Below are 10,816 nucleotides of genomic sequence, written 5' to 3' on the forward strand. Positions count from 1 at the left end.
CATGTCATGTGGTGTTTACATGTGGTTTATGTGGATTTAAATAAACTAAACTAATCATAAGCTGACTTTTAAACTATTTTTAAGAACAAGTAGTACTACTGAAGTTGCTGAAAACCTTAAGACTTTTAAATGGTTCTTATAAAATATGTGTTTAAGAACCTCGATGGAGCTGTGCTTCAGTAGCCAACACATCTACTGCGTTGTTTCGGAAGGCCAATTTCCCATCCATATCCTTCAATTGTGCAAAGCAGGTGGTGCAGCATAGCTCGGGTATTGATATGCTGCAGAAAGTATTAGGAATGGATAGAGGAGGTTTTGGTGCTTGAGGGGCTCTAGTATTCCTGAACTTCCCATCTTTCTATGCTTCCCATATGCTCTGGCTCTGCCTAAAGCTCACATGTGTTTCTGGTCACATGCCAATCACTTAGGAGTCACACAGCTATGCAGAGCACCTTCTGTTCAGATCATGGCTACGTCCATCCCAATAGATAGTGTCATTAGCCCATGGCTCAGGAAGACTGTTTGATGTCATTCGACTCAGCAGGAGCTTTTCCAGATGATTTAAGGCATGGTATTAACAAGCTGTGAAAGTAGTTTCAGCTAGCCCTTTTTAGCTATGCAGGTGATAACTTCAAAGCACCGAAAATAAGACTAGGCAGGGGGAAGAAAAATCTTCCAAGATTCTAGCACTGCAGACAAGAATTCTCAGCATGGGAAACTGTGACTTGTAATAACATTATAACAAATAACACCTCAATGTTATCAGGATATCTATTGCAAAGCAGAGGACTCTGACACAAAGTCAAGTTCAGCAGCTGCAGTTACTGTGTATAGTCTTAGCCTGCAGCAAAAACGTCAAATATATTAATTTGAGTCTCACTGTAAATGATTTAAGTGAAAGTGTTTCTCTTATGTTTGCAAAGGCTTGGATTGTATTTACAGTTGCTGCAGCTCAAAGGACACACAATTTTGTGAGGACCCACAATCAAAAGTGTCTGATCTCTTAATCTGTACTTCAGCAAATCTGCACACACAGAAGACTAAGTGAGCCTAGGTGATGCTCCTCAGTCTACTGTTAGATCAGATCCTAATTTTCTGAACTGTCAAGTACCCCGTAGCTTATTATAGCAGATGTAGAGCATCAGGCCCAAGCCTCAGTATAGATACTCATCGTCTGGCTTTTTTTTTTTTTTTTTTTTTTTTTAATCATGAATTATAGCTGTTAATTCACAATGTAGAATGCACCTTGCAAATAATTAAAGTAGCCATGGTCCTGGAAGCATACTTTGCATGTACAATTGGCATATTGAGAGGTTTTTACACCAGCATGCCATTTTAACAATATCAGAACATGGGCGGATATACAACACTGTCACAGGATATAGCAATTACTGTGTTCCTTTACGACACTGTATACCACACCCTAATACTGCTTAATTTAATTATTGTTAGTGCTATTATATAGGGTTTAAAGATACCTTTACATGATTAAGTTCTCTGACTTTTAAAGTATTGCTGCTATAGCCAACTCTTTCAACAGTTACATACAAGCACTTCATACTTCCCCAGTTTAATATTAACTATAATATCACAAAATAAAGTTGAAACAAAAGTGTCATAGGCCTAATTGTACTGTCACAGCCATGTAAATCAGAAATAGCTTCAGTAAAGCTACTGTTATGCTGGTGTAATATTGATGTAAATTAAAAATTACTTGGCTGCTGCAGCTCTGCTTTCAAGGTAACACAATGTAAAGGCCTCACTTATAAAGGCTTATGAATTAAATACTCCTTATCACATCATATGATATGGTATTGTATCAAAAAAGAACAATATTTATAAAAGATGGCATAATCAGATAGTTCAAGGTAAGTTAATGTTGTGGGGCCATATTCTGTATTGACTTCCATGAATTATTGCATATCTACATAGATTTGACTGCTATCAGTGTATAACTTACGTCACTTCCATAAAACTGAATTGCTTAGCTGTTATAAAATGTAAAACAAGGACCCTGGCTTTATCTTTGGGTAGATATTTTGGGTTGGCTTGGTTTTTTTCTGACATTAGTCTAATGAACAATATGAGAAAGGAAATGTGCCAGACATGGTGGTTACATCAAGAACTATGAAGGAACTAGTAATGGACTCTAGGAAAATAAATAAGGGCAAGTTCAGGAAACATAAGTGAAAATGCAGCTCTGGTATAAATTGAATAATAAAATTCCTGGTCATATTTTGCCATAAATAGTGGTTTGGGAATTTGTCATTCACCTTATTTAAAATTCAGAAATATTAAAGGTATGGAGTTCTCTCATTATAGAAGTAATAGAATTCTAGCTATTACAGAGTTAGGGTAATTTAAATAGCTATAGAATACATTATATCAATAAGTGGAACATCTGTATGAAATGTCCACCTGCTAATATACTACTCAGTGTACTTTACAATGAAATGTACTTAATCATTTTAAGACATCTTCTAATGAAGCCTTATTGGGATTAACATTTTGAACACTAATACTTTTAGGCATTAAAACTTCCGCTTTAAATGAGATTGCATTGTCTTGTTTACCCTTGTTGATTAATAAGCAATCTGTTAACTGTTAGAATGGCCCAATTGTGCCAGTGAAAGTGAATTAGTAATTCAGCTGTGTTTGTGGGTTTAATCATCATTTCTCTTGAAGGCTTTGGAAAAAAAAATTGCTTGCACACTATCAATAGGCAAATAAAAGATACATTTTTAGATGTGTATACTGATGCTTTGCTTCAGACTTTCAGCTTAGTGTTATTGATCAAGCACATCTAACAGCAAAATACTCCTTTGAGGTACAATATTTCTAGCATAAATACCAATCTTTAAAGAAAAAGTGATGTGAAAATCTGGAACTTGAATTTGCTTTCTATAGAATGTTATTGTTTAGCTAATAATATTCAGGAGGGCAGGTTCTGATTTTTTATCAGTTAACACTTGTGAGCAGCTTTGAGAGGTGTGATGGCTTTTTTTGTTTTCTTACTACAATTAAGTGGAAGCTTAAAGGCAAAAACCCTGTCTTCAAAAAAAAAAAAAAAGATAGAAAGATAGTTCAGATTTTCTTATGGGGTCATGCACTTTCATCTATAGCATCCCACAGAGGGAAACAGATGTTGGCAAGTCACAATTTAAATCATCTGGAAAGCTCCCACGTGTGGAGCACAGTGTTAAATTCAGGAATAGCACAGGCCTGTGCTAATAGTTGAATTCTTGAACTATGCAATGCTGTAGAAGTATAGGGTTCAAAAGGTGGGCTGAAGCAGTCATCCTCAAATGCATTTGTACCACTGCTTCATAGTTACTACTATTAGTAAAATATGTTATGAGTTAATAAAATCATGATTTGATGGTGAACGGTGGTAGAGTGTGACTCTAGATAAAACCATGCTCAAAAGCACCCCATACCATTAACTGCTTCCAGGTGGTAGATCTCTTTTTAGTTTTGGCATGTAGGGTGAATTATTTATACTGCTGTTGAATAAGCTTCTCAGTGTAGTTACTTGGGTTTCTGGCATAGAACCAACATATCCTGACTCCCATCAATATTCAGCAATATTAGCGCTTAGCGATTGTCTCCTATCATGCAGTTCACGTCAGGCTGCATTCTTGGTAGCAGTATGATGAAATCAATGCAGTGAATTAATAATCCTTAAGAAGGATACAGTTATCATAGTATTGCTACATTTAATTGAATCTAGAACTACCCTGGAAACAATTTATGAAAACAAGAAATATCTGTAAAGAACTTTATACGGAATTTTATCCTTCCTTGAGGTTTTTTCTATGACAGGGTACATATGACCCATAATTTCTATTGTTTTTTCTAAAAATACATATATTCTTATTGCATGACTACATTTCACACACACACCCCCCTGTTTTTTCCTGAAGAATTTCTGAATCCGATTACAGTAAGGGTAACTCATTTCAGATGTGTCCCCGTTGAATGCAAAAAAAGGAAGAATAAACTAGTCTACACCATAAAACTTTCAACGTTATTAAGACAGTTAGATATGTATGGCATTTGTCTGAAGAAGACTGAAAGTAGCTTTACTCCTGTACTATTAAGATTGTGACTGTTTATCTGAAGATAAAACTCTAAGCTTTGCCACTAAATATGGGAATTTATGGAAGAGCTGAAAAAAACTATTGTAAAACAGAGATTGGGCACCATTAAATGTCAGATAATAGCTAATGGTTTAATCTGCACGGTACTCCACACTGACATCTGTTGTTTGTCTATCCTGCAGTCTTTATGCTGTGAGATCAAACAGAGACGTCGTGGGGTAGCCTCTGTACTGCGATTATGCCAGCACCTCCTGGATGAACAAGAGACCTGCAACCTAAATGCAGATCACCAGTCTATGCAGCTGATAATCGTAAACCTTGAGAGGAGGTGGGAAGCCATTGTCATGCAAGCTGTCCAGTGGCAGACTAGACTACAGAAGAGACTGGAAAAAGACTCAGTGAGTGATACTTGCTTTAAAAATATCTCATGTGGTTTCATTCTTCACAAGACAAACTTTTTCAGTGTGTTTTCTGCTGTCTGAAGATGCTATTCCTAGTCTTTACTGCCAACAATTGAAGCCTTAGTTTTTCACAAAGCATTGTATTCTATGGACAAAATTGATTACTAAGATAAACTCACAGTATACATTTCCTGTTTGCTGGATATTTAATCTCATCACATCCAATCCTGTCAAATAATGAAAACAGTCTTCTGTTGCCGAGTTGCTCAGTACCTAACAGAACTGGGCCCAGAGACATATTGCACTGATTGTAAATATATTTCAGAGAAATAATTTTCTGTGTAAGTAAGACTGGTTTTAATTAGCATCCCAGCAGTAGAACTGTATTTCACATAGAATGCCATGAGTATGTGATTAATATACAATTCTGTGTTATTTGAATATAAGTAAAATGCATTAATTTGCTTTTATCTCAGGGAAATGATTCCTATGAGGCAAAAGAGCACTCTGCTTAAACCATCCATTAAGTGGCATAAATTAGATAGATTTTCTACAGCATAAAACTACATTACAAAGCAGTATCTACATTTAAACAATCAACCATAGGGGAACAAAATAATCCCTACTGTAAGACCGTTGACTGCAATGGATGAATTGGCTCAGCATGTGTTGTGCTACTATCATAATGCTGAAGTCTGTATACTGCAGCTACATTGACAGCAATGATAACTCTATATAGTGCATATACTGAAGAGCCTAGATGAAATTTGAGAATGTGACGTATTTAGCTTACATAATTTTTTAGGTTTATATCAAGCAAATAAAAGGAAAATAATGGTTGACACATATATGCTTCCTAAAATTATCTAACAGTGAAATGCTACTTTTAACTTCTTTTTGCTAGATTTCCTCTACAAAAATAACAGAAGCTGTATTTCTCTTGTGCAGTTAGGGTAGTGTAGTATGAAGACATACAAAACATTGTTCAGAAATACTGTGGGTTCCTAAGTGAAAATACTATTAGTCTAAATGGGCCAAGAAATGGTGAGTTAGTGAGAAGGATGCTGTGGATGAGTGAACTGTTGAAGGTAGCAATAATCTGTTGCTGTTCTGCCTTTACTAAATGTTATAAAGTAGGAGTGCACCTTTACTTGTTTGTTTTATTGGCTGCTTTGCTTCAGATACTGAGATAGAAATGGGACTTGAAGAAGGAATGGGTTTGAATAAGCTTTCAGGACGGGTCAAACAGGGCGTGTCTCTGTATGAGGTAACACGGAAAGAAGACATCATAGAAAAGAGATGGAGTGTCAATGTTGGTTTTGTAAGCATATTAGTAGTCAAGTGACAATGTAAGAAGTATAGATAATTGAGGAGAGGCAGTTAATCCCTCAAAAATTTGATTTGGTTGGATGAAATGTAAAAATGATGAAGCTACATGTGCTCGCACAAGGGTATAGACAAAAGATTATTTTTCAGCCTTTCCTTATACATCTATATGCAGAGAGGGAAATATTGACTAATGAGGAATGCTGTTGGAAACAAACAAGGAGACCAGCTAAGAGCTTTTACCTTACAACAAGCAGAAAAATGTCAAATCTTACTGATGATAATGATTCCTCTCATAGAGGTAGTGAGAGCTCTAGATGTCACAACTGATGCAGATTACCAGAGGGAGAACAGTCATACTAATAGGGCATGAAGAAAAGAGGAGCTATGGGGAGGACAGGACAAAACTTCCATTTTGTCTGTATTTATTTCATGTTAATGGACTCTAAGAAGAAGATACTTAAAAGACAGGCAGAAGAGCAGTGTTAGATGCAAAGGAGTTTAGTTGAGTCCAGACATTGGACCTGCAGGTATCTGAATTTATCTTATCATCTATCTACAAAGGAGAAATGGAAGCAGGTAAGGAAAAAGACTTGTTCATGTCTAGTGAAAAGCATAGAAATGGGGTAAATATGAGACTGAGGAATAGAAAAGATTCATAAAGAAACTAGAACAATAAAGCTTTTTAATTCTTTTGAGAAATGCTGGTTATATTTTTGTGATAGGTCCATCTTCAAAATATTTTTAGTCACGTTACTAATATATTACATCAATAGCTCTAGCAAACTGTTGGTTGGTGATATACAAAATGTTTAATGAGCTGACCAGTAGTAATAAAAACAGTTGAGTTTTGGAGCTTCAAAACCAAGTGTGTGCAATATTAAGCAACCAAACCAAAAATTAGTTCTCTGAATCCTGAATTTTAGTTGCTAGCAGCTGAGTATCTCTTGGATCTATAACTGCCCAATAGAGATTGGACTGAGTTTCTACTGTGTTTCTCTGAAAGGTGAAGTACCACAAAGATGATGAACTGCCTTTTCATGTACAAAACTTGTAGTTTTGTTGTAGCACATCCATCTCTTCTACTGAACTTGGAACAGAAACAAGTTGCATTTGTGATAGCTTAGAGAGTGCTGAACACTAAGAGGTCTAAGTTACCTTAGTGAAAGCATGTGATCTCCTTTTGCATGTGGGCAGCTGCCACATGAAAGCTGTTTGCTGTTTGTACCTGCAGTTACTCTAAATAAACTGTTATGAGCTAATAAGAGCATGTGCTGCTCTTGAAACAGAAATAAGTCTCGTGTTTCTGTTTGGGACTGCAACTGATCAGGAGTTGAGGCATGGTGAGGATATGGCACCTTGCTTGATGTCTGAAGGTTTGGAACTTCACAAGGTGCATGCTGCTTTGTTCCACTTTGCCTAAGGTAGTCTGGAGTTATTTGCTGGGCTTAGTTGACTTTCACCAGGCAGGAGGTGTATCATTCTGCTGAGAAATGGCAGCTATCATGATGCTCACCTAAATTTCACTGTGGGCTGTTTTCTTTCAGAACCTCTCAGCCTGGGCTTGTTTATAATAATAGGATCCTATAAAGTATGTCAGCATCTACAAGTTTCTTATGTTATTAAAGCTATCTGTATTCTCAACATTTAAAGATGTCCTAGCCACTGCAGGATTCAGGTTTCTTTGTCTTCCCTTGCCTGAGTTGGCATGTCCTAAACTCCTTTTCACTCAGTTCCTGTGTAGTCATTTCTTGGGTAGGCACCAGAACTGTTTCTTCTGCTTCCCTATCTCTTTGTATTTGATGGTGTGCCAGTCCTGGCACACAAACAGTATCCCTTGGTAACAAGTCTTTATTTGTAGTTGCCCACAGAATACTGTAATTTATGAAAACAAATGAGATGGTTTTATACCCTGATGGCATCTGACTCATTCATGGTATCTGACTTGCTGACAGCAAATAAGATAACCCAAATGATTATATTGCCTCATATAAAACAAGAGTCACTTGCATCTTCTAGTGTCTTCTCAATTTGTGTACTGGGATCTTCCTTTGTCCTGTTTCTGCCCCTTTTTATATTCAGTCACTTATCTGGGCACTTACAGCATTACAAAGCTATGCTGGAATTAACCACAAAAGGCTTTTATGTTTCTTTTGAATTGTTTGTCTTCATTGATGGTTTTCAACAACGTTTGATTTTGCTCAACTTTTGCAATAGTGGGCACCATAAGTTTACGAATAACAAGAAGATATTAACATGTGTACAAGCACCTAAAGTCTGGCAAAATATGTCCTTCTCATAAACCAGAAGTTATGTCTAGCTTGTGAAATTATCAATAAGAATCACTCCAGAATGCTGAAATGTAGTTAGATTCAGTAGGTTAATCTAGCTATAAAGAGTGAAATATTCATACAATGGAAAAAACAATAACTTTTTAAAAAACAGTAGGACACTTGTCTGTTACTGGAAGCAGTCCTAATCTGTTTTAGCAAAAGAGGTTTTTATTTCCTCCATCTGGTTTTTTTGTGGTACATTCTTTTCCACCAGATTTATCATTCCATAGTTTGCTGATATAAGGTTATATGTCACCTAAATTTTAGCTTCAGAATTACACAGATGCCTTATAGTTTGCCTAACAAGACTCTTCTAGCAATCATCTTAAAAGAAAAAGGAGTCTGTTTCACAATTGCAACAGCAATAGCAACAATCCTTAGTCAACTAAATCCAAAATTGCCATCTAAAATTCCTGCTCAACAGCTGGAGAAGCTTTAACTCACTATGCACTTTCCTTTAGAGGGTCTAATCTACTTGGGAGACTGAACAGTTAAAAAAAGATTTGAGACAGACTCAGTCATGGTCATGGCCACAAGTTTACAGCAGTTAAAGTGGGAATATGTTCAGTTGTCTTATGCAATTCTTTTTAATCTTTTGCTCAGCCAGTGGTGTAACCAATGTAAGTTATGTGTTTAGCCCCACTGGATTATTCCAGCTGCTAGAGATGTTCACAGTTTGGAGATGTGCTGTCCAGGTCAGATATGCCTCTGTAGAAAGCTACAGTGAGGTGACTGTGGAATAGTATATAGAAGTGTTGTAGAGCTGTGGCTAGGAGAGAGACAAAAGTGTGGTTTCTAGTGGATTTTATGTCTTCAGTTGCAGTTCAATATTCCTGCCTTTTTGGTGACTGGAGAAACTGCTTTTTCTCCAGACTGCTCATTCATTGAATGAGAAGCATATCCGTTTTATGGAGCAGTCAGTCTCTTTTCTTATTCAACAGAGAGGGCTAATTATTGAAGGGACAATATTAATCATGCTTTTAAAATGGAGATTTTGAGCTAAGGAGATTTGGGCTAAAGTGTTGTAATTCTCACTTTGTCCTGAAAATATCTGAAATATTCATTTTTCTGAACACTAAGTTCATTGCTATGCTTATGAAAAAAAGGATCTTTATTTCTCTTGTTCTCCTGAGTCATGCCATGTGTACACTGCGCTGTACGTCCAGCAAAACCCCCATTTGTATTGGCTTGAAAGTATGCTGTACATCCAGTCACATAATTGAAAATAATAAGGCCACAATAAATGGGATGGCCTTGGGGTATAACACCCAAGGGATTCAATTGGTGTCGCTTTGCATCAATGTCCATGCATCATGGTAATTGAGGTAACATAACCAATTACCACATTTTAATTAGAGTTGTAAGGACTTGGGAAAATCTGCAATGGTGAGACAGCTCACTTTAAAAAAAAAAAAAAAGGCACCTCTCTCTTTTCCACAAGCTTGTTTCTTAGGACTTGAAGAGCCTGCTTAAAGCTCTACTTAGGACTTTTTCCAGCTTCCTCTCCATTTCATTCTTTATAATGCCCTTTGAAAAACAAGTTATTTAAAAATACTACATGCTTCTGATCTGGTATCTTTGTCCTTTTTCTCTATTTATCTGTTTCTGTGATGCTCTCTGTAAAAGAAAATAGTTTTTAATAATGCTAGCCATGGTGTCTCCTCTTCACTTCTCTGAATTTAATTCACTGGTGCAACATTTTTTCAAGCCATGTGTGGTGGGTTGACCTTGGCTGGATGCCAGGTGCCCACCAAAGCTGCTCTGTCACTGCCTTTCCTCAGCTGGATGGGGGAGAAAAAATACACTGAAAGACTCAGGGGTCGAGATAAGGACAGGGGCATAACTCAGCAATTACTGTCACAGGCAAAACAGACTCGACTTGGAGAAATCAGTTTAATTTATTGCAATCAGATCAGAGTAGGGTAATGAGAAATAAAAATAACTCTTAAAAACACCTTTTCCCCACTCCTGCTTTCTTCCTGGGCTAAACTTTCCTCACAATTTTCTCTTCCTCCTCCCTGCCAGCAGCGCAGGGGGATGGGGAATGGGGGTTGTGGTCAATTCATCAAATATTGTGTCTCTGCTACTCTTTCCTCCTTAGTGGAAGGACTCTTCACACTCTTCCTCTGCTCCAGCATGGACTTCCTCCTGCAGGAGACAGTCCTCCAATGTGAGTCTTTCCAATGGCTGTAGTTCTTCACAAACTGCTCCAGTGTGAGTCCTGATGGGGTCACAAGTCGTGCAGCAAACTTGCTTCGGTGTGGGCTTTTTCCTCCACGGGCCACAGGTCCTGCCAGGAGCCTGCTCCAGCTCAGGCTTCCCACAGGGTCACAGCCTCCTTTGGGCATCCCCCTTCTCCTGTGTGGGATCCTCCCCAGGCTGCAGGTGGATATCTGCTCCGCTGTGGACCTCTGTGGGCTGCAGGGGCACAGCCTGCCTCACCATGGGCTGCACCGCAGGCTGCAGGGGAGTGTCTGCTCCAGTGCCTTGAGCACTCTGTCACTGACCTGGCTGGCTGCAGGCCTGTTTCTCTCACATATGCCCAAAGGAGGCTTCCTCTCTCTGGCTGCAGCTGCTGTTGCACAGGTTATCCCAGAGGTGCTACCACCAGCAGCGGGTCCATCTTGCAGCCAGCCGGCATTGGCTGGTGGACCCA

The 10,816-nt window shown here is 38.0% G+C and overlaps 1 protein-coding gene across 1 annotated transcript in view; it reads left to right on the forward strand.

Moving 5' to 3' along the window:
- Positions 1 to 10,816, forward strand: part of LOC104412742 (A-kinase anchor protein 6-like) — a 91,466-nt gene that overhangs the window by 55,852 nt on the left and 24,798 nt on the right. Inside the window, 1 exon segment of the mRNA XM_010023544.1 lies at positions 4,283 to 4,498. Coding sequence (XP_010021846.1) covers positions 4,283 to 4,498 — 216 coding nt within the window.

Source organism: Nestor notabilis, unplaced genomic scaffold, assembly GCF_000696875.1.
Source record: "Nestor notabilis isolate BGI_N333 unplaced genomic scaffold, ASM69687v1 scaffold8971, whole genome shotgun sequence".
NCBI lineage: Eukaryota > Metazoa > Chordata > Aves > Psittaciformes > Psittacidae > Nestor > Nestor notabilis.